Source organism: Callorhinchus milii, unplaced genomic scaffold (assembly GCF_018977255.1).
Source record: "Callorhinchus milii isolate IMCB2004 unplaced genomic scaffold, IMCB_Cmil_1.0 Scaffold17, whole genome shotgun sequence".
NCBI lineage: Eukaryota > Metazoa > Chordata > Chondrichthyes > Chimaeriformes > Callorhinchidae > Callorhinchus > Callorhinchus milii.
In genome coordinates this window covers 3,025,954-3,050,420 of record NW_024704758.1, presented here as the reverse complement: position 1 = coordinate 3,050,420, position 24,467 = coordinate 3,025,954, and the positions used below count along the sequence as shown (strand labels likewise).

At 41.1% G+C, this 24,467-nt stretch overlaps 2 protein-coding genes across 2 annotated transcripts; both read left to right on the top strand.

Moving 5' to 3' along the window:
• The first annotated feature begins 667 nt into the window (after positions 1–667).
• On the top strand, positions 668–14,321 carry lyve1a (lymphatic vessel endothelial hyaluronic receptor 1a). Its single transcript, XM_007909338.1, has 6 exons — positions 668–867; positions 2,671–2,839; positions 6,391–6,527; positions 10,551–10,859; positions 11,882–11,957; positions 13,837–14,321. Exons 1-6 carry the CDS (start codon positions 795–797, stop codon positions 13,934–13,936), a joined length of 864 nt encoding a protein of 287 aa, XP_007907529.1. The 5' UTR covers positions 668–794; the 3' UTR covers positions 13,937–14,321.
• Positions 14,322–17,210: 2,889 nt separating this feature from the next.
• rnf141 (ring finger protein 141) lies at positions 17,211–24,285 on the top strand. The gene is made up of 6 exons (XM_007909339.2): positions 17,211–17,334; positions 19,805–20,016; positions 20,210–20,318; positions 20,432–20,616; positions 21,708–21,815; positions 22,330–24,285. Exons 2-6 carry the CDS (start codon positions 19,871–19,873, stop codon positions 22,478–22,480), a joined length of 699 nt encoding a protein of 232 aa, XP_007907530.1. The 5' UTR covers positions 17,211–17,334; positions 19,805–19,870; the 3' UTR covers positions 22,481–24,285.
• Positions 24,286–24,467: the final 182 nt, after the last annotated feature.

Genomic DNA, 24,467 nt, shown 5'->3' with positions numbered 1-24,467 from the left:
TGGGTTATCAAGGTTATTTACAGCAGAAATCGATCCACTGGCTCTCCCACTAGAATAAACTTTCCATCCACTTTCAAGCTGCCAACCTGGCTCAGTTGGTAGTACTCTCAGCTCTGAGTCAGAAGGTTGTGAGTAGAAACACTTTCTGGGGGGAGACAGATCTTTGAGTTGAAGCAGAAAGTTTTTCTGGCCAAAGCACATCCCCGATCATGTGCTGTGCTTCCAACAAAGTGTGCCTGGCATCTAATCTCAGTCTTGCAAACTGCTAGTTGCCTCATTTAGACCCCAATATTTCTGCACCTGATTATTTCTGCATCCCATTGTTTCGACACTCTCCCTTTGCTGCTTGTTGATTACTGCGTTGGTCTTAATAATAATAATCCTTGTATTTGATATAGCGTCTTATCATGTCTTCGAGAAGTCTCAAAGCGCTTCACAGAATATACTGTAAAGTGAATTGGTTGTATATTTTGTGGGCAAAACCTGGCAGCCTGCAGTTGAGTTTGGAGCCTCTACGTTCCTCTCTTTAATAACAAGTTTGCTCAAAGTGTTCGAAGGAAACAACACATTTACCTTGGGTGCAACATTGGCAAGATCTACTGATGATAGCAACCTCTGAAATGGGTACAAAATGATTTGATTCGCTGCTTTTCACTTCCTGTTTCCTATTCTTTATCAGCCAGTGAGACTGCAATAGGGTGCGCAGTCTTACACTCTTACTGTAACAATAGCTGGAAACCAGTTGTCTTCCCATAATACTGTATTACTTGGGAACTGCCTAGACGTCTGCAGACATGGAAAAGCATAGGATTCTCCCATCAATTCTTTTGAGCTGGAGTTTGCTGTTGTTGGTTCAGACTGATGAAGGTATGTTTGTAACTAATTTGTGCCCTAATGGTTTTAAACAGTTCAAACAGCTCAGCAGATTGAGAAATCAAATTTGAAGATAACTTGTGTTTTCAGAAGCCAATGTTGAGCGATAAAGCAGGAATGTTTTAATAAATACAAGGTACAAAATAACCAGCGAGGGCTGAGCAGTAGCACTGTGTAGCACAGGAAGAGAAGGTCGTGAAAAGGTAGAAGACATAAAACAACAACAACAAAATTACATTTGCAAAGCGCTTTTCATGTCAGGAAGATATCCCAAGGCACTGAACAGTTGGAGATCAGGACCCGAGCATGGGGGGCAGGATTGGGGTGAGGGAGGGCTCAATATGGTAGAATGTTGGTGTTGCAGTCAGCAACAAGAGTGTCCAAATAAATATTTCTACGACAAAGTAGTCTTATTGTAAAGTTTAGTGCCTGTATTTGTAGGTAATTGTGGCAACCAATTTGCGCACAGCAATGTCACACTAACAGCCTTGAAGTGAATGACCAATTTAATCCGGAGGATTATCAACCAGGACTCTGGGAGTGAGAAACTCTCTTCTCTTTTCGACTTGTGCCCCAAGATCTTTAACGTCCACCTGAGCAGGCGGGACCTCAGTTTAACGTCTCAACTGGAGGATAGATTAAACAAGAGGATGTTAAAGATTCTGTAATATTTTCAAGCGTCAGGAGCTGTCGTGAAAGCCTGACAGAGAGAAAACATTGTTAGAAAATTCCAAACAGAAGTGAGATGTGCACCCGCTATCTATAGACCAGTTAGCCTGACATTCTGCATTGCAAAAGTGCTCAGTGGTAGTTTATAGAACCCTACGACTGATCAAAGAAAGAGTGTGGAACCTGCAAGGAAGAGTCAAAGTAGATTTAGAAGCAACGAGTGATGCCTCCTGCAAACATGTTGACAGTGTAAAAGAAATGATCATCCAAGTTCCCATTAAATCAGTGGGAGAGAGTGTATAGTCGAGCTAGGTTGCACACCGTCTGAGGAAACTAATGATTTGTGTCGGCTGAACTATCTTGTCTTGTTTCTTTAGCACACACATTCACGTTGACAGTTACAGACTTGTCTTGAATTAAGGCAAGGTACAACCAATGCCTAGACAACTGATATTGCAGAACTAGTTTAATTGTGGCTGATGAGAACCATGTAATGATATAAACTTTACTTTACGATCTAGAGCTTGTTAATGTCAGCCAGCACTGAAGAGAAGAGAATGGTAATGACATACAAGGGGCTCACCATCAAACATACTGCTCCACCCTCTTCTTCCTGTGCTGTTTAGTCAGTCTGCACCACTCATACGTTCTTAGATCACAAGCCATATTTTTGGGGGATGGGGCGGGGGAAAAGTTCAAAGATTTTTTTCCAAAAATGCCCTTGTGTCTTTGATGACTTAGAATCATAAAATCTTACAGCACAGAAAGAGGCCATTCAGCCCATCGTGCCTGTGCTGGCTTTTTAAAAAAAGCTATCTGACTTTTACCCCATCACACCATAAATACAGGACCATCTGCTTAAGCTTCAGCCCGTCAACCAGATTTAATTTAAGCCCAAATCCAAGAATATTGTTATTATTATCAAAGATTTTGACATAGCGCCTTGTCATGTCATTGAGAAGTCTCAAAGTATTTCACAGAACATACTGTAAAGTGGATTGACTGTATATTTTGTGGGGCGAAACATCGGCAGTCAATTGCGTACAGAAGTGTCCGCAACTCTGCCAGTATATTTTGTTGCTTTGCATTTTTTTCTGGCGTAAACAGCATGCTTTCTTTCTGTCACAGATCTTCTTGATGGCAGCTGTCGGATTTTGGGTGTGTTCCATATCGGTATCAATAACAGATACAATATGTCGCTGGAGGCAGCTCACGCCAACTGCCGATCACTCGGGGTGAAATTGGCAACACAAGCTCAGGTTGAGGCTGCCAATCTGGCTGGATTTCAGGTTTGCAGGTAGGTAATGCTCCTTCTCCAATCTCATTCGCACCACTTCAGTTTCGGGCAAAAAGCTAGAGATCTTTGGATTCATAAGAATTAGGAGCAGGAGTAGGCCATTCGGCCCCTCGAGCCTGCCCCGCCATTTGATAAGATCATGGCTGATCTTCAGACCTAACTCTAATTACCTGCTCTATTCCCAAATCCCCTAATCCCTCTATTTTTTAAAAATCTATCAGTCTCAGCCTTGAAGATGTTCAAGGACTGAGCGTCTACAGTAGCGAATTCCATAAATTCACTACCCTCTGAGTGAAGAAATGTTTCCTCAACTCTGTTCTGAAAGGCTGACCCTTAATTTTAAGACTGTGACCCCTGGTTATAGATTCTCCTACCAGGGGAAACAGACCGTCAGTGTCTACTTTATCAGTCCTTTAAGAATCTTATATGTTTCAATAAGATCTCCCCTAATTCTTCTGTACTCTAGAGAATATAGCCCTAGTTTATTCAGCCTATCCTCATAGGTCAGTCCCCTCATCCCAGGAACTAACCGAGTGAATCTACGCTGCACCCCCTCTAGGGCAAGTATGTCCTTTTTTAAATATGGAGACCAAAACTGCACACAATACTGTAGGTGCGGTCTCACTAAGGCCCTATACAGTTGCAGCAAGACTTCCCTACTCTTGTACTCTAAACCTTTTGCAATGAACGCTAACATGCCGTTCGCCTTCTTAGTTGCTGCTGCACCTGCAAACTAACTTTTTGAGACTGGTGTACAAGGACCCCCAAATCCCTCTGAACACTAACACTATCTAATCTCTCCCCCTCTAGAAAATAATCTGTTTTTCTATTTTTTCTACCTTGGCGAATAACTTCACACTTGCCCACATTAAATTCCATCTGCCACCTACTCGGCCACTCCCCGAGCCTATCTATATCCCGTTGCAATCTTTTTGCATCATCCTCAGAGCTTACTCTCCCACCTAGTTTAGTGTCATCCGCAAATTTAGATACGTTACATTCAATGTCCTCGTCTAGATCATTGATGTAAATTGTAAATAGCTGAGGCCCAAGCACTGATCCTTGTGGCACCCCACTAGTCACATCCTGCCAATTCGAGAATGACCCGTTTATCCCTACTCTTTGTTTTCTACCTGTTACCCACTCTTCAATCCATGCTAATATGTTCCCATTAATCCCGTGGCCTTAACCTTGTGCAATAGCCTTTTGTGTGGTACTTTGTCAAATGCCTTTTTAAAATCTAAGTATACTACATCTACTGGTTCGCCCCTATCTAACCTGCTAGATACATCTTCAAAAAACTCTAAAAGATTAGTTAGGCATACCTTCCCTTTTGTAAAGCCACGTTGACTCTGTCTAATCTTGTTATGGTCTTCCAGGAATCCCATAACGACATCTTTAATTAAGGACTGAAGAATTTTCCCTACCACTGATGTCAGACTAACTGGTCTCTCGTTCCCCATCTTTTCTCTCCCACCCTTCTTAAATTGTGGTGTTACGTTTGCAATCTTCCAATCAATGGGAACCGTTCCAGAATCCAGAGAATTTTGGATGATCAAAGATAAGCCATCCACTATCTCAGGAGCCAACTCTTTTAAAACCTTAGGATGCAGGCCATCAGGTCCAGGAGATTTATCAGTTTTAAGAACTGATAATTTACCTAAAACCATTTCTTTACTAATATTAATTCTTCCAAGTTGCTCGCTAACATTGTCTTCTTGGTTCCCCTCTATTCTTGGTAGGTTTTCAGTGTCTTCTAAGGTGAAGACAGTAGCAAAGAACTTGTTTAATGATTCAAATTCAAATTCAAAAACAAACATCTCAGAGGGGACCTTATGGAGGTATAAAAGATGCTGGGTTGGGATAATAATAATCCTTGCATTTGATATAGGGCCTTATCATGCCTTCGAGAAGTACAAAGTGCTTCACAGAATATACTGTAAGTAAATTCATTGTGTATCTTGTGAGCGAAACCCGAAAGTAAAGCCAGAACAGTACTTTCAGCTACACTGAGGCAGCAGGACAAGAGAGTCCCAGGTTCAGGGATACAAAGAACAAGTTTAGGATAGACATCAGCAAGTATTTCTTTGCTCAGAGTTTAATCAACAGGATTAATTAGGGGAAAATCAACCAGGTTTTCTGCTCGAGATCTCTATGCAGCGAGGACAAGATGAGACTCAACATTGATAGTCTGCTCACACATGAAGAATTGCAACATGGCCAAGATAGGGAGAGTATCAGTATTCTATCACAAGTTAGAGCCTTCATCAGGTATAGTAAATAGATTGAAAGGGAGAACGGGTTAGAAAATAAATTATAGGCAATGGTTTATATCTCACATTCAGATCATAATTGTCGTTTTATTACCCGGCACAACTTATATGATTTATTTTAACATCTCTATGTTCTGGTATTTACATTTTTTTATGTCTGCGTATGAAGCTCATAAAATGTTTAAAATAAATATAATAGGGGTAAAGCTTGGGGCGATTGATAATGTGTTCTGAGCAACATAAAGTCCATAAATTTTATCCCATTAGGCGCTACGTAAATATTATGACAAAGTTCGCCCGATACCAAGAAATTGGGACATTCCAGAACTTGTTTAGTTGTGGATCAGAATCATGTAAAGATATAAACTCTTATTTTATAACTTGAAGCTTGTAAATGTCAGGTTCGGACAGGTTAATATGCCGGTCTCGATTTTAACGGTGCTTCTAACCAGATCTTGGTTATTCTAGCACCTCACACTAATAGCAATGAATAAACATAGGCAAACCAGCCTTGCAAAGCGCGTGGTGCTTGTTGGTTGCTGACAATGATGGTGCTGCACAAGTGAGCAACTTGCACACAGAGGAAATGGAAAGATAATATTAATGTATCTTATTTCATAACAAACCGGATGGTAGTGTTGCACTGAAACAAGCAAGTCATCAGTAGACTTCCTCAACCAATATCTCTCTTGTGTTCTCTTGTGAAAGTTAGGCCCACAAGACCCTAATGTTCTGGATGAGATTAGAAAGTGCAATTAGGAATCTCGATTCCCTCCGACTTGCTCCCTCCCTCCCCTCGTTCAAGGTCCTTCTCAAGACCCAACTCTGACAGCGCTTTCGATCATTTTCCCCTCCACATGGGTTTCCGCATGTTTCAGATACCCGGCTGACCAATAAATAAATAAACATAAATGCCATCCATCTATCACAGCTTCTGGAAATGAAACTTGTGCTCAACTCATACATATTCCTAGCCTTACAACAACTTGCATTTATATAGCACCCGTCATGGGGCGTAACAGCTTTACACCTGCTCTCTGGAATTCTCTTCGTAAATCTCTTCACGTTCACCCTGTCTACTTTCAAATCCACCTAAAACCCCATTTCTTTCATTACATCCAAACTTTTGATTTCCCGCCCTCCTTAGATTCTCACTCCGTCTCAGTAAAGCACTTTGAGACATTTTCCTATTTCATTTTGTTGTCATTAGTCAGGTGTCTGACACATGCAGTTTTAATTAATAAGAAGTCTTGTTCCTTTGTTTTTTTCCAACTCCAGATTCGGTTGGGTGGATGATGGATACCCCGTAATATCAAGAGTCACTCCAATGATAAATTGTGGAAATAACCAAACAGGAGTGATAAAAATGATGGATATCAACCGTCTGTATGATGGCTTTTGCATCAGTATCAAAGGTAACTGAAATTTACTTGTTCAAACAACGAGGGGAATTTGTAAAGTTTTAATGACAAGGCTGAAAAAGAGTGAATGGATATGGCAGATGCAACTTTAAGCAAATCCGTGTACCATTGGTAGCGTATTGGTTAGAGCACTCGCCTCCCAAGCAAGAAGACCCAGGTTCGATTCCTGGGCAGGGTTAAACCTTAGGCAAGTTTCATTAGGCAAGAAACGTAATATTATTATTATTAAGTTTCCTTACTCCACACGCATCTGTTTACCTAGCAATAAGTAGGGACGCGGTTGTTAGTTGTTTGGTGAATCATTTTTCTGAGGGTAATAATACCTTAAAAAAATTAAATAATAATTTGGTCACTCAATCCATGACTATTTGTGGGGCACTCCTGTGCACAATTGGCTGCTGCGTTTCGCCCACAAAATACCCATCAATTCATTTTACAGTATATTCTGTGAAACGCTTTGAGGCATCTTGAAGACGTGATAAGGTGCTATATCAAATACAAGGATTATTATTATTTAGGCCTCGGATTGCAAGACCTGCTCAGTAAAATAGCTCCCCACAAAATAAAAAGAAAAAAAAGTGAAGGAAGTTTTTAAAAAAAAGCTGCTTCAGCACATAAATCTCCGGCCAACTTTAACAAATAGTAATAATCCTTACATTTGATACAGCACCTTTTACATCAGGTGAATGTCCCAAAGTGCTTCGCGGATATACCAGAAAGTGTAGTAACTATTTTGTAGGTGAACATGGCAGCCAATTTGCCACAGCAATGTCCCACAATTAGCCAAGAAGTGAATTTATATATTATTAATGATAATAATAATAATAATCCTTGCATTTGATATAGCGCTTTTCACGTCGGGAGGACGTCCCAAAGCGCTTCACAGAACACACTGTAAAGTGAATTGACTGTATATTTGTGGGCGAACGCGGCAGCCAATTGTGCACAGCAATGTCCCACAAACAGTCGTAGATTGAAATGACCAATTTATTATTGTTTTGGTTTTTGGAGGGATTATTATTAGGCTCTGTGTGGAGTAAGGAAACTTGCCCAAGGTTTCGCCCTCTGCCTGGAATTGAACTCAGGTCTCTCACTTGCAAAGCGAGTGCTCTAACCACTGAGCTACAGGACTCCACATTGAGCTACAGGACTTTCCAATAAAAATGATATACTATATGTAGTAAATTCTATACTATAAATTATAAAGTGATTTGATTTTATGTGGGGGCTTGTTGGCCATGACACCAGGAGAAATTCCCTTCATTTTTCAAGTAGTATCACAGGACCTGATAAATGTCCCAATTTTTGTTTGCTATTTATATCCATACAGTTGAATGTGATATGATTGGCCTCTTGACCCTTTAGAAATCCCAGTTGTATTAACAGCCACAGCAATTCCGAAAATAAAAGCTCTATTATTATAAGAAATTATTTTGCCTGTCTGAAACCTCTTAGAAATTGTAGCAATGAATCTTTTATATGGAACTGGATGAAGTGACAGGAAGAACATATCAAGTGGCCAACAGGAAGTTTCCCATTAACAGCAGGATACAAAGGATTTCACAAACCCAACGTGTTTCCAACGGTCTTCCTTCCGCAGTCAACGTTGTATAAAATGGGGTCTTTGAACCGTATGAACAACAGGAGGGCGGTTGGAATGGATTAGCTTCAGCTTTTCAGTTCCATCTCCCTTTAAACATCCCAATCAATTCCGCCTTTGTGGATAAACAAAATCTATAATGCAAGTTGTTCCACGGTGGTGGGGGTGGGAAGGCACCTGATTAGATATGGGGGAACATAGGAAAAGGAATAGGCCATTCAGACCCTCGCGCCTGTTCCACCATTCTATTAGATTATGGCTGATCTGTACATCAACCCCAATTACCTGCCTTTGCCCTATATACAACAAAATTACATTTATAGAGTGCCTTTCATGTCGGGAGGACGTCCCAAGGCGCTGGACAGTCATGGGTCAAGGCCCGAGCATGGGGGAGCGTGGGGTAGGGCTGAGGGAAGGCAGAGAGGTGGGAGGGCGACCTAAGGCACGATCGAAGAGGAGGGTCTTGAGACCGGCCTTGAAGGAGACAAGAGAGGAAGAGAGGCAAAAGAACATTAGCTTGATACCCTGACCTAACAAAAATCTATCCACCTCAGTCTTGAAAATTTGAATGGATCCAGCAACCACAGCCTTTTGGGGAAGAGAATTTGGTGAAACCCAAAACAATAATAAATTGGTCATTTTCAATCCATGACTGTTTGTGGGACATTGCTGTGCGCAATTGGCTGCCGCGTTCGCCCACAAATATACAGTCAATTCACTTTACTGTGAAGCGCTTTGGGACGTCTAGAAGATGTGAAAAGCGCTATATCAAATGCAAGGATTATTATTATTATTTTTTAAAAACGTTCTTACTTGGGTTACAAGGGGGTGGGGGGTGGAGTAGAGTAATGGCTGGCATTCGTTGGTTTCCAACAGCAAAGAACTGAGCTCAGCACATTCCTCTGCTCTAAACAATTTGTTTTTTCCTCTGACCTGGTTGTACTGCTCACAAAAGAATTTTAGATGGATGGCATTATTGTACTGCATGAAACCAGACACTTCCCTTTCTCCTCCCACTTCCTCCTTTTTTTTGGTTATTCCCTCCATGGAGCTATTTTCCAAGAGATGACAAGATTAACCCAGATAAAGAACGTCTTTTGGACCCGTCAGATCTCATCCTTCCAGAACACCAACCTACCCAACTATCCTTCCATCACAGCATCACGCTGTTTTTCAAATAAGTCCTGGTCTCAAAAACCCTTTCCTCAAAGGATAATCAAGTCATTAATTACTCTCTAGTTAAAGAAATACTCCCTTGGTATCTGTTCTGAATTTGTCCCTTTGCAACTGTATCCACTTGTTCCCTTGTCTTGGTGCATCCTAAAGTATTGCTCTGGATTTACAGTTAGTGTTAGGATCTGTCTTGGACTTGATGCCCCCTATTGTAGAATGACCTAGTCACAGTCACTATCAAGACATATTTACACAAAGAACGTCAGTTGGGCAAGGAAAGTAGAGGAGAAAAAATTGGCCAGGAGGAAATGGAACATTTTTAACTAAAAGCAGTCCTACAGAAAGAATCTGTCTTCCAAAATATCTAGGATCGTAGCATTTCTGCTCTATTTATGGTTATAACAGCAAGGAGGAGAAATAAACAGTGAGGTATTCAAGAAAGGTTTAACAAGAAGATGGAGATAGATCACATTCCACTAAATGTACTTTCAGGACAAAATGTTTAAAATAAATCTGCTAAAATGTTGACGGGGGAAAAAAATGTTTCTATGGCAGTTATACATTCCTTTATCGGTGTGCGTTCGTGAAAGATAGCAGAGAAACAACTTCACTGATTAACCTTTGAGTAATAAACACTTTTTCCAAGGGACATGCGCCATTTACCACATCGCTTGATACCGCATTCTGTCATGAGTAAGCCTCTGCAAGTCGTATAACAAATACAAGCAGAGAGAGAGCAGGAAGGAGATCCCATTGGACTGGAATTCCTAAAGTCAGCGTGACTTTGGTTCTGACAGCATTCAGTATTTGTAAATCATATGCTAGGTCTGTTTCCTACTCAAAAGGGAAAAAATCTATTTCTCTGTATTGGTCTGCTTCACCTTTTTTATTGGAACAAAATTTGACCCCAAAAACACAGAACACAGAATCAAGAATTCAGTTCCTATCCCAACTTTATTGAGTCTTTAACTAGATTGCATCTATTAATATTAGTCTGGCTAAATTGGCAATACTCTCGCTTCTGAGTCAAAAAGTTGTGGGTTGTGGTCAGATAAAACTCTAATAGTTTCAGATACACCAATTCTTGGTGTATCTGAAACTATTAGAGTTTTAACGTTCAGTTTAGTGTCTGAACTCTTCTAATTGATTTTCCCTGAAGCGACTGTGCGTTTGATAAGCTTGTCTGGTCATTGATTGACAGCAAACCTGTGACCTGACTATTTGTTTGTTTCAACCTTCTTAAGATGCCCATAAGGTGAATGCTTGTGAGCCACTACTGCAAATCACAGCCACAGGAATCAGTATGATCGAAACAGCGTCGCCAACTCTCCTGGATCTCACACATGCGGAGACCGTATCGGTTAAGCCCTCTGAAACTTCCCCTCAACTAGAGACTGAAACACATGGACTTCCAGGAGCAAATACCGAGCTGCCAATTTCCAGTGCAAACCCCAGTACCTCGGCAACAAAGCCCCTCATCTCAACTACAACATCCCTCATCTCAACCACAGAATTATTCTTAGCAGTGATGAACAACAAGACCAACCGTTTGGGTGAGACTCAAAACAAAACAAGGAATCTATAGAATCCTTGATATATTTTAATCATTTGATATATTGAAGTTGTCTGTTTAATGCCCCTATTGTTATTCTCTCCCCTACTCCCCTCAGTACAGCCTGGAACATTGCTGGAGGCATCATCCTTCAGATATATCATCAAACCAAAGTGCCCTCTGCCTGTTCTTCAGACGAGCATTAAAGATCCCATAACACTAATAAAACTGACTGTTTATAATAATAATCCTTCCATTTGATATAGCGCTTTCACTTCTTCTAGACATCACAATGCACTTCACAGAATATACTGTAAAGTGAATTGATTGTATATTTGTGGGCGAAACACGGCAACCAATTGCACACAGCAGTGTCCCTCAAATAGTCGTGGAATGAAGTGACCAATTTATTATTTATTTTCTTGAGGGATTATTATCAGGTGTGTGGAGTAAGGAAACTTGCCCAAGGTTTTGCCCTGCCAGGAATCAATCCCAGGTCTCTCGCTTGTGAGGCGAGTGCTCTAAACCACTGAGCCACAGGACTCCCTGTAGAGACCTTGATGGTGCTCACGGTCCAGGCTGACACTCCATTGCAGTGTTGATAGATCGCTGAATTGTCGGATGCGACGTTAAACTGATGTCCCATCTGCCTGTCCAGGTGGATGTTAGGCACTACTCGAAAAGAGAATTTCTCCCAGATAGAAATTCGTCATACTGTGTGCAAATTGGCTGCTACGTTCACCTATACCTCGCAATGCAATCTTGTAAAGTGCCTTGATGATGCAGTAAGGTACTTCAAAATGCAAGATTTACTATACTTAACAGTCATAACAAAAATGTATCTTGAAGTGCTTCAACATGATAATGCATTGTAAAAATGTAAGTTATTTCCTCCGTGTTTTACACTACTGTACCACTGTCTATATGCATCTTGCTCTAACATCACATACGAAAGAACCAGTTCACATGAGCACCTGGTTCACTTAACCTTGTCTAACCTTTATTCTCTTTGTGTGTTTCTAGTGGTAATAGTTCTGACGGTGTTAGCTGCCATTTTGATAATAGTCACTGTGGTCATCATCGTTTGCCATTTGACAAGGTAAGAGCTCTCATAGAATGTTAGTCAACAGCTTGGAAATGGGCCATTTGGCCCAAAAGGTCCCTGCCAGTTTTCTTAAAGTATGATTTAACAGTGCTAAATGCTGCCTAGGAGCCTGGCAAAATGCACTTGAAAGAACTTAAAATGTAATATTTTGGTTTTATTATGATGGAAGTCTGGAAATCATGGTTGTGATGTGTGGTAGGTGACAACATCTCACATCCTAGTATAAAAAAATCACATTATGATTGAAACAAGAATCTGATAGTATAGCTTATAGTATAGTTTATTGTATCTCCTCCCCCTCCTCTCTTTTCCCTGCGGGCTGCTCAGTGTTATCTCCTAGGTTGGGCAACCTGGCGGATAACCCAATGAGAGCCCTGCTCCCTCTCTCCAATTTGCGCCAACTCTAGCCTCCCCCCCCAGTCTCCATGCAACTGTGCTGACCTTACCCCACAAACTGCCTGCCTCAAGTCTTGGCATGCGCATCTTGGCTGCCGCCCCCGACTCAAATTGTCCTTCCCCCAAAATGCCCTCATTCCTGCAACTCTCCCGCTCTGCCTGTCTCTCACCTTCTATCTCCACTTGACCAGCCCACAGCTTCCCTCTGCTCCAACTAGGGAATCCTTCGCCAGGCTCACCATGGCACTCAGCGTTGGCTGTCCAGCAGCAGCCACACTGACTGCCCAATTCCCCACTATCACCCACAAATATAGTTAATTCACTTTACAGTATATTCTGTGAAGCGCTTTGAGACGTCTCAAAGATGTGAAAGCGCTATACAAAATGCAAGGATTATTATTATTATAAAAAACCCCACCAAACCCAGACCCCAGGGGCCAACCTCTTCTTCCTTGTCTTCGTTCCCAACCTCCCTGCCAATCAGTCCATCACGCCCTCCCGTCTCACAAATTCCCCTGGCAACTGTCCCCTCCACACTGGCCTTCAAAATGTCTGCTCCCTCTGAAACAAGGCTCTGACCATCAATAACCCCATCACTGCTGAAAATATCGACATCCTGGCCCTCACTGAAACCTGTGTCACCCCAGGCAACACCTCCCCCCACCCATTGCTGCCCTTTACCCTTAGGGATGTAAGTCTTGCCTTATCCAGATGGTATAGGCACAGGTTGGCAAGAGCCAAGGCTTGGGCTTGCTGTCTTTTTACAAGACTGCTTCTTTTGTCACTCTGGAAAGGAATAATAGCTTGGATCAATGACTGCAGTTCCACTGTTGCCTTGCCTTTAACCAGTGCGGCCCCTAGTGCCTATGCTTGGGGATGCAGAAGTCAGGTACAAAGGCAGCTGTCATCAGACAGAACCAAATATATCTGTTTCTTAGGTACCAAAAACAGCAGATGCCCTTACAACTCATCCCCCAAGAGCAAATATATTAAGAAACATTGCATAATGACGATGTTGCAGACGAAGAGAATGTTGTTTTTAACTTTGACTTTGACTCGGCAGAGTTTAAGAGATGTATTTTAAGCACAGAGGGTTGTTTGGAAGTCGAATATCCTGTCTGGAATTGAATTGAGGTTGATGCAGAATCCATATTCACCATTAAGGTGGAATTAGATGAATATCTGAAAAGGAGAAATGCAAAAGATTGTGGGAAAAGGCAAGGGAATGGGACTAAATGGATAGCTTTAGAGAGGACTGGTGTGATGGACCGAATCCTTCTGTCCCTTAAATGTCTATGGTTGTAAAGCTGGTCAGATTCTGCAGTAGGTTTTCTATCCATGACTCTGATATCAACTTTCAATGAAACAAAACTTCCAAGGGCCAAAAAAAAACCTTAGGGCAAAATGTACTCAATGCAGAATGTACTCAAGAGGTCTCCCAAAGTACTTGATTGACACTGAGATCTTTGACTTCTAGGAAAAGGTGGAACACCTTTGATTTTGAAGCTGTACCACCAAAAGAAATCGTAGAGATTGAAGAGTGGAACCATAACTTGGTAGACAATGGGAACGATTAGTTGAAATGAAACACCAATCAACCAAATCCACAGGCTCTCCAAATAACCAAACGTTGAGATGGTCTCCTAGATATTCAACCAAGCTTGTGTGTAAAAAAAACATTATTATTTGTAATAGGTATTACAGAATAGAAAGAACTTTGTGTTGAGATGGTCTCCTAGATATTCAACCAAGCTTGTGTGTAAAAAAAACATTTGTAATAGGTATTATAAAATAGAAAGAACTTTGTGGCTTTGTTCGTCCTCCCGACGTGAAAGGCGCTCTATAAATGGAATCTTGTTGTTGTTGTTTGTTATCTTCATACACATATAGTTACATTTAGTTTAGCAGTTATCTTGTATGCTAAGAGTGCTACTTCAATAAAGCCTTTCTTTTTTAGAAGAAGCAAACAGTTCAAAGGTCCAGTTATCTCAACTTGGATTAGATACTTAGTACAAGTGCATATACAAGGCCAAACCTATGTGATTTGACAGTGTATCCTTCCTTATACACTCTTATGTCTATAATCACTTACAATTTTACAAGTAATCTCCAAATGAGTTTCATTTTCACAAACTGTTTGGACACAATAATAAGTCCTCGCAATCGGCAATATGAAATATCACTTTGACGTTTCCACAAGAATCCTCTAGTTCTCAAAGAACACAGTATAACACTGATCACAAATAAGATTTCTCCATCGCTTAATTTGGACTAACAGAAATACATCAACAAGAAACTATCCAGAGTGACATAAGTGACATTGAGCTGTGATTTGCACTTGCACTATAATTTGCAACCCGACTTTTCAAGTAAAATATGCAATCGATTTGGAGTATCTCTAAAGACAATTAAGTGGGTGTTTATTTTTTAATTTAATTGACTATTTCCTTTTTTCATGTACAGTATTGAACAATTTAAGATATACATCAAATACATACAATTCACCACACTGCCAGCAGTAATTCCTTTCAGCCACTTCCCTGGACAGTATTGTCACCAAGAAAACACCAACAAAGTGATTTACACTTGACAGCCCCACAGGTGAAAATAAAGCTGTGTTAGTGGGTTCAGTAATGCTTATCATTTTTTGGCAAGACTTTCAAATGATGTCACAAGTTTTTTCAAGCCTTTATTAGTGTTTTATCAACTCCCTTTGAAATGCTGAACACTTCCATTAGGTCAAGCAAGAGGTGGGTTTTCTGTGCATCCACTGAGCAGCTACAGAATCGCTGATAGCAAGAGCCTGAATATAGTTATCATAAAGGTCCCCATTCCTGCCCCAGCTATTCAGACCATTTTGTGACCCATTTTCCTGCAGGTTAAACTCTATTCCAATCCAGGATTTCCGGTTGGGGGGTGGGGGTTACTGACGACAAACAGATAAAAGAACAGTAGGCCATTCGGCCCCTCAAGCCTCTTCCACCACTCTACTAGATCTGTACCTCAATTCCATTTACCTGCCTTTTTCTCCCTGTCCTTTGCAATTCTTAAATTGCGAAGCACTCAGAAGCAAAGTGCTCTGAGACGCCATCCGGCGTGGAGGGCGCTATATAAATCTAAGTTGTTGTTAAATAACAAACATCTATTCACCTAAGTCTTGAAAATTCCAGTATCCACAGCCTTTTAGGGAGAATTCCAGATTTCCATAACCCCTTCTGTGAAAGGCTTCCTGCTTTCACTTTTTACTGGTCTAGCTCTAATTTTAAGATTATGCCCCCTTGTTCTGGATTCCTATCTGGGGGACATACTGAACATTTGATACCCATAAGCAAGGACCTTCAGCAAGTCTGAAATGTACTGACAACCATGTACCATTTTTAGACAAGGATTTTGGTGCACTTGCAATATATGTGGAGTCCTGTAGCTCAGTGGTTAGAGCAATCGACTTGCAAGCGAGACACCTGGGTTCAATTCCAGGCAGGGCGAAACCTTGAGCAAGTTTCCTTACTCCACACGCCTAATAATCCCTCCAAAACAAAAAAAATAAGAAATTGGTGGGACAACTGTTGGTGGGACACTGCTGTGCGCAATTGGCTGCCGCGTTTCGCCCACAAATATACAGTCAATTCACTTTACAGTATATTCTGTGAAGCGCTTTGAGATGTCGAGAAGATGTGAAAAGCGCTATATCAAATGCAAGGATTGTTATTATTTACACATTTTGTAAAGTCATCATATGGTGATTGCCAGCTACCGCCTCGTGATGTAAGACTCGCAGATTGTGACTTTACAAGAACATTTCCAGCACGTTTTGACAGCGGCTTACAGCATAATTCACACTTCCCTTAAATACATGATCAAGAAAAATTAGCCAGTTTTACAAAGAGGTAACAATCTTTGTTCTCAGTGGCAATATGCTGCCAAAGCAGAGCCATCCCCCTTTCTTTTCTCTCATCCTCTCCCCTACTTCACCCGATTCTCCCTCTTTGTCATCCTTTCTTCCTTCCTCACCTCATCCCCCCTCTCTGAGCTTATCTTCTCTCTCTCATCTCCTTGTCTCTCCCTCAACTTCTCTCTCTTCCTTTTATTTCCTTCTCTCTCACTTCTAGGATGACCTTCCAGAACACGGGAACAACTTGATTCTTTTTTCTTCTTCTTTCCAGTTCCCACTCTCTTTCTCTGTCTTCTTTCCTCTCTCTCTCTCTCTCCTCTCACACTCTCTCTGATATCCCCCTCTCCCACTCCCACTCCCTCTCTTTCACTCTCCTTTCACACTCACGACCTCTCACACTTCCTCTCCTCTCTCGGTCTCTGTTTCTTTTCTCTAACACACTCTCTCTCCTCTCTCACACCCCCTCTCTGTCTCTCCTCTCTCACAGTCCCTCTCTGTCTCTCCTCCCTGTCTCACACTCCCACTCCCCCTCTGTCTCTCCTCTCACACTTCCTCTCTCCCTCTGTCTCTCCTCTCTCACACTCCCTCTCTCACTCTCCCTCTCTGTCTCTCTCACTCCCCCCTCTCTCTCTGTCCCTCCTCTCTCACACTCACCCTCTCTCACTCTCTGTCTCTCCTCTCTCACATTCTCTCCCTCTCTGTCTCTCCTCTCTCACACTCTCTCCCTCTCTGTCTCTCCTCTCTCACTCCCTCTTCTCTCACACTCCCTCCCTCCCCCTCTCACACTCCCTCCCTCCCCCTCTCACACTCCCTCTCCTCTCTCTCCTCTCTCACGCTCCCCCTCTCTCTGTGGTCGACACCACCTTCGCCGAGCGTGAGGACCCGCGAGCTGCGACGTCACGACGGGGTGAGCGGCCGGTAACGCCTGCGCATGCGCTCAGCGAGCGTTCAGGCGGGGGCGGGGGGTGGTGTGGTGTGCGCCTGCGCGCGCGGGAAGTCTCGCGCTGCGGCGGTTGGTGGACGTCTCAGCGTCTCGGCGCGAGGGCGGGCGGGCCCGTGGCGAGGAATGAGAGCGGCGCCCAGGTGAGAGAGACAGGGAGGAGGGGGCACCGCTCACTCACTCACTCACTCTGTGTGTGCGTGTGGAGGGAGTGAGGGAGGATTTTTCGCGACAAAGAAGTGATGGAGGCGAGGGCGGGCCTGGTGAGGCGTTCCCCGGACTCTTGTGACAGGGCCCTGCTGAGCCCCCCCCTCCCCCGGGCCAGGCTCCCCTGACACACACCCCTACTTCGCGAGATGCCCCCATCCCCACACAGCCTCCCACACACAGTCGCGCAGTTGTCTCCTTCCCGGACCATAGCCCCCGCAGAGGGTTTGCCGGAAACGGCACATAACGTTTGTAGCCCAAAGTCCATCAAAACACGAGCCCAAAAGTAGCCCAATCACCGCCGCCTGTGGGGTGACCGGTGGCAGTCACTCAGAGACTCTGTGTGTGTGTGTGTGTGTGTGTGTGTGTTAAGAAAAATCTTGTGTGGGGGGCGGGGGGGGGGTTTGGAGACCTTTTGCCCGTTTAAATTCAGCATTTTCTTTTTTTAAAATAAAGCTAAGCTTGCTCAGGGGTGAGAGCGCTCGCTTTGCAAGCGAGGGACCAGGGTTCGATTCCCCGGGCAGGGAGAAACCTCGGGCACGTTTCCTTACTCCGCAATAACAATCCGATGGTAACCCCCCCCCCCCCCCCCGAAAAAACCCTGAACATAATAAACTGGTCATTTTCTATCCAATCCACGACTGTTTGCGGGGGACGCCGCTGTGCGCAATTGGCTGCCGCGTTTCGCCCACAAATATACAGTCAATTCGCTTTACAGTCTATTCTGTGAAGCGCTTTGAGACGTCTGGAAGACGTGAAAAGCGCTATATCAAATGCAAGGATTATTATTATTATTATTAACAAGAACACGCCCATTTGGGCGTGAATCGGCCCTAAATCGTGACAAGGTTTAGGTTCGTGCTTTTTGAGCTGGTGTAAGAAAGGGTCCATGCACACATGAACAGTGAGTGACCTACTGTAGTTTGTTTGTCTGTTGGCTATTAACTAGCGGAGACTGGGAGCAGTATCTAGAAAATCAGCAACTTTACTTAACAGCTTGTAAAACAAGTATGAAACTTTCGACTCGTGCACAGAGCATCCAATGTGATTGCATCCCGTATTTACATTGAGCTCATTTTGTTCCATGGCAATAACAGAAGAGGCAGCTGGCGGTGAGACTGGTTTACTCTGTGGCTCTTCAGAGTGACCCGTCTGCTTTTCATTTTCTGGTCAGTTGGAATGGCCCTATATTGTTAACTCAATATTTTTTTGTTCCAAGCAGGGAAGAACTGAAACAGCTTTTTGTTTGCCAACCCCCTGAATCCTTTCAGTTTGACATATCACACGTCATAAAAAGCACATATCCTTTTTAACTAACACCGTTGAGTCAAAATAATAACAATTCTTGCATTTGATAAAGTGCTTTTCACATTGGCAGGATGTCTCACAGAGGTGGGGAGCAGAACTACCTTTTGACCTAGAGGCAAATATGCTATCAGTTAAGCCAAACTGATTATTGCAGAGTTTAAGGTTTGAATGTTGTGCTTCTCAGTCAGTAACACAGAGCGCAATGACTCTAGATTATTAAATAGCTTCTACGTTTGGCACAAAAGGGTGATCCAAAATTAAATCCAACCCATAACATTCAATGTAAAATTAAAAATATGCCATATGAGTGATTTTAATGCTGCAATCTGATTGGGGTTCAAATGGTTCTAATCTGCTTTGTGACATCCTGTGCAGGAAACTATGCAATTAAATGCCTTTCGGTAACTAGATTGTGTGTGACACCAGTAATAGGTAAGAGAAGATGAGGAAATGATGCGATTGTCCAAAGGTTTCTGCTCTGATTTAGTAATTTTTAGTAATAATAATAATACTCCTTGCGTTCACGTCATTGAGACATTTCAATGTGCTTCACAGAATATACTGTAAAGTGAATTAATTGTATATTTTGTGGACGAAATGCAGCAAATCCACGCACAGTGTGTCCCACAAACATTTGTGGATTGAGTCATTTTAATTTATTTATTGAAGGGTTTATTACTCCTGGAAAGTCATTTACCAATCGATTAACAACCTGGTTCTTACTTAGTGCCTTATAAACAGAGGCATCCGGAGTAAGCAAACTTGCATAAGGTTTCACCCCATCCCTATTGTTTATACAGCATTCTGAACAAAAATAGACCCACTGAAACCAAACATTCTGGATAACTGAACAGGACCAACGTGAAAGGCGCTATGCAAATGTAATTTGTTGTTTTATGTTGTAAAATTGAATGCTAGTATTGAAGGATGTTACTACGGTAAGCTACACTGTATTGTAGCATAATACTTAAGCAAAACATAATTGTTTCAGGGTGGTAAGTAATGTTATTTCATTTGCTTTTAAAAACAAACAGCTCGCAGTATATTTTGTGAGGGAGGTTGATAGAATTTTTTCACATCATATCTTTTTAAAAACAGGTGATCGACAAATGACTAAAACTTAGAGCCTTCCATTAGCCCTAGCAGCAACTAAGCTGCCATTGAATGATGGGTCAACATATTTCGAACCAAACTCCGACTGTCTTAAATAAATTGCCAGATAAAGTGATGAAACACGCAGCTTTGGTACGAGAAAGTGGCTTCTTGACGTATGAGGAATTTCTTGCCAGAGTAGCAGAACTTAATGAAATGTAAGTTTAATTCCTTTTGTGTTATAAATTGCTTTTTGTTTCATATGGCTTCAAAACGGTGGTGGTTTTAAAATGTAATTGTGGGAAGGTGGCTCAAGTCTATCTTACAAGCTCCAAATCAACTTTGAATATTTAGATTTTAAGAACCAGTTTAGAAGTGAGACACTAATGTTTTATTTTCCACCCACCTTAGCACAGAAAGGTTAGCTGCTGGCCAAGAGAAGTGCTTATTGTTCGAAGTACAGCCTGGCTCTGATTCCTCAGCCCTTTGGAAAATTATTGTTCGGGTTGTTTGCTCAAAGGTATGAAACAAGTGGCATGTTTCTTTGGCTGTTTATGGGACACTGTGTGTATTTTACTCAGTTGTGCATTGCTTCTGCTGCTTTTAATTGTACACTTATCATAATTTTAACAGATAAACAAGACGACTGGAAATATCGATGCCTCCAGAATTTTAAATCTCTATCAGTTCACCCAGCTATATCGGGAGATCACTGTTCAGGCAAGTGGAGTTCTGACTCAAGACAGCAGCATGTCTGATGGAACAACTGCAGGTGTTTCTTCAGTATCTTCCTCTCATGCCAGTCTGTGGCTCGGCAAGTGAGTAAATATTTTGAGTTGGCTAAAGTAGTGTATTAAACTTGTATTTGCAATATTGTAACTTAATCTGTATTAACTTTGCCAAAAGCCACATCTTGGCACAGGCTCAATTTAATTTAATTAGAATACCGGAATGCTTTTGTAGCCTCAAAATGGTTTATATTCTATACAATTCAATGCTCTGTAATACAATATATTTCACAAGATCCGCAGTAGATGCTGTTACATAATCATTCTGATATTATAAAAGTAATATTATTTACTATTGCTTTAACCAACAACAAGGTTGGTGCATTTAAAAAACATTGTGTGTATATGTGAACAAGCTTCGGTGCTACAGTACCAGGAGGACTGAAGCTTATTCTTGTCTGCTTTGGTCTATAAAGACCACACGATGGTGCCAAATTCTTCATATAAGACTGTCCACTCCTTAACCATGTTGCTTATAGAGAGGATATGGATATGTAAATAAATCCATACGAGCCCAATAAATTATCTTTTTTGGGTTTTCTGATCTTAAACAACATAATGCTAATGCACCAAATAAAGAAGTTTTGAAGAAAAATCTATTTTGAATCAATATAATAGCAATAATACTATAGTACCAATAATAAAGTAATATAATAATTCTCTAAGCTTTTTACGTATTAACGTTAAACATATTTATATCTGCAGTTAACGGTGCATATTTTTCTACTTTTGCTAAAATGTTTTCATATCATTTTGGGCAATATATCATTTTGGGCAATATTCAGTGGCAACTACTTTCCTGAATAGTTCAAATTTTAAGTGGGAGAAATTTCGCCAGGTGAGCAACAAGTTGTTGCAAGTCTGCTTAAAGCTTTAAGTATTATTGCATTCCTAACAAATAAAGATTATTCATTAAGAAAGTATTAATATTTACATCAAGTAGATCAAAGATGGCCAGATTAAAAAAAGGTTCTTTTGGCAGAACCATGGAAGCTGGTAGTCTCACCTCAAGTAAAGAATGGAGCATTGCAGAAGGAATAATTTGGAGGTGAAAGATGTGATTGTATGAAGTTCCTTTATTCATCAGATACTGTGCCAACATTGTTTTGTGCATTCTGCAGGATCAAGCAGATGACCGATGAAGAAGAATGTTGCATTTGCATGGATGGTCGCGCTGACCTTATTTTGCCCTGCGCTCACAGCTTCTGTCAGAAATGCATTGATAAATGGTAAGCCTGTTGGTTTTTCACATTCCAGCCTTGTAGGCAAAAATAAAAAAAACACCTGATAAAATATAATCTGGGTTTCTGGAAATAGTGGATATGAAAAGTTGGTGTTGCTTAAGTGGTGTGTCCTGTGAATATTAAAAGCCTCAAGATTTATTTTCGTTCACACGAAAATACCCTTTAGCCTTCTCTGTACATCTTTACTTAGCGTTTTATTTTCTCTTAATAAATGTAATCTTTTTAACATTTTGAGGTTAAACTACTGTGGACATCTCATATGAGAACAAAAGGTTTTATTCCTGCCGTATTCCACCATAGAAGATAAAATATATATTGAAATATATTGCTGTGAGCTGTGAAAATAATTGAATTTATATTTTAAGATCTCCCCTACTTAGGGACATTATATGCTAGGCTGATTAAGTTGGGTGTAGCTTTGTGTTTTTTTTAAAAACTGTTGAGTGGGAAATTTCATATTGATTGGGGGAGTTTCATACGCTATTCAATTTTATAACAGGAGTGATCGCAACAGGAATTGTCCAATTTGCCGACTGCAAGTGACTGAAGCCGGGGATTCTTGGGTCGTATCTGAAGCACCTACTGAAGAGGACATAGCAAGTTACATTCTTAATCTAGCAGATGAGGCCGGGCAGCCTCACAAGCCCTAAGACTAATGAGGGTTAAACCTTGTGTAACTGAAGAAGGCTCCTTCGTTCGGCTCCTTGTCAAAGAAAATGTGCTTTTTAACAAGTTTTACCAGCATTGAGGCCATAATGGCTGAATAGCATCTTTCGGTTTTACTGCCCGTTTGATCGTGTATTGAGGTAGACTGCCAAACATATCTGAAGTTCTCAGTTGTGTTTTTGTCTATATTGGTTAAAGTGGACAAATCCGTGCAGGAATTGTTTGTTTTTGGTACATCTTTACATTATACATCAATGTCTGCAATACATTTCATAACAATCACTGCATTATTTTGTATATCCAGCAAGTCCTCTATGGAAATCTGCTCATACCACTTCACATCGGGGAAAAGCTCAATTGTAGCACTGTTTGACTTTTAAAGGCTAAAAGTTATAACTTGATATTCATGCACTTTATGTCTGTAGAGTTCACTGTAGTTCAATGCATGGAAGCTGTGAGTACCAAACTGGCATTTTCAATTGATTTTTGATTCGCTCTAGATTTAAATATTTTTTGATTATGTTTTTTCATGCTTGCTAAGGAGTGAACAAAATGTAATGTAAATTGTTAAGACTAGATTAGGGATTTTGCTTTGTGAATGGGTTATAAGATTATATTTAGATTTTACAAACTCATGATTGAGGAATAAACTGGTGGTTTACTATAATGAGGCCAAAATATAAACAGTATTGATCTCTTAGAACCTAACCTGCCTGTTTTGGATTGGAACTCAAGAAACTTTGAGGTTTAATAATGGTCGTAGCTTACAGACATTCAGCTTTGTGTTGGCAACAAGAACATTGGAATTTAATGATTTGTATTGGGAGTTTTGCTTTGATGAAGCGAATACTGAGTTTGTATTGCCTTTTGCCCTGCACACATGGGCAACTTTAATACACCTTAATTTAGTTGTAGATGATAACCTGCCAATTGCCCTGAAATCACAGGCTGTGAAGTGCTTTGAGACATCTCAACAACGAGATAAGGCGCTGTATCAAATGCAAGGATTATTATATTATGTGAGTGAATGTGTTTTGTTCTTTCTCTCTTGTCCCTCCCCCCCTCCCCATTTCCATTGAAGCATCCTATTTTATTTACCTTCTACTGTAGGAGTCGTCTGCTCCCCTTTCTTCACAAAAAATAGCTTGTGCTGTTTTTTAACAGAAGGCCTGTTAAGAGGAAGGCCATTCGCTGCTATTCATTTTGTGACAACATGGATAGAACCTTTTTGTTAAACAAGATCTTTCATGAAATATTTTGAGATTGGAGAGTGCTTCTGTGAAATAGCACATGATTGACATACTTCATAGTTCAAACACTGTTACATTACACGAATACAAATCAGGTTTACACTGAATAGTGAAAAACTCAAATTAATATCGGCCTAAAACAAATCTTGAACCGTTTTGAGGTATTAAGTCATGACTCGTGAGTTAGTTTCTTGCTTGCAAAATAGTCTGGCTTACTATTGTCTGCTCTCTGGTTCTGTTGGGGATTGGAAGAAGTTGAAGTTCATGGAACTGTTTGATCTTAATATGATCTTAGCACAGACTTGCTTGTTTGATACCCAGGATTTGAAAGTGAGATGTAGCCTGCGCACTTTAATTCTTTAATTACATACCAATGAGCTAGGTTGACTACTACGAATTATTAACCCGCTGCTTTTTGTTTACACTAAAATAATAACTTCTCTAATTTAAAACTCTGGAAACACTTGTTTGTTTATTTGGTCATGTGGGGGTGGGGTTGACTATTAGATTTAGTACAATAAAACATGTTGTCCCATGCAGTCTCATGATTGTTCATTTCCTTAAAGTAACACTGAATAAGCAAAGGGCTTCACTTGCACAAGTCTACAAATTCAGGTATCAACAAAATTCACTGTAAATGGCATTTAGGCTGATGTCTTTGTTTTCTAGTTTAAATTTCCCTTGATTGGTATTCTTGTGAGTTATATGAATGGATACTGGA

What these genes read in the sequence shown, in the direction of transcription:
- lyve1a (XM_007909338.1), top strand. Translation starts at nt 795, where the DNA reads ATGGAAAAGCATAGGATTCTCCCATCAATTCTTTTGAGCTGGAGTTTG. An exon ending in CTTTTGCATCAGTATCAAAG is followed by an intron (nt 6,528 to 10,550) that starts GTAACTGAAATT and finishes AACCTTCTTAAG; the next exon opens with ATGCCCATAAGGTGAATGCT. An exon ending in CAACAAGACCAACCGTTTGG is followed by an intron (nt 10,860 to 11,881) that starts GTGAGACTCAAA and finishes GTGTGTTTCTAG; the next exon opens with TGGTAATAGTTCTGACGGTG.
- rnf141 (XM_007909339.2), top strand. Translation starts at nt 19,871, where the DNA reads ATGATGGGTCAACATATTTCGAACCAAACTCCGACTGTCTTAAATAAA. An exon ending in GTAGCAGAACTTAATGAAAT is followed by an intron (nt 20,017 to 20,209) that starts GTAAGTTTAATT and finishes CACCCACCTTAG; the next exon opens with CACAGAAAGGTTAGCTGCTG. An exon ending in CAGAAATGCATTGATAAATG is followed by an intron (nt 21,816 to 22,329) that starts GTAAGCCTGTTG and finishes ATTTTATAACAG; the next exon opens with GAGTGATCGCAACAGGAATT.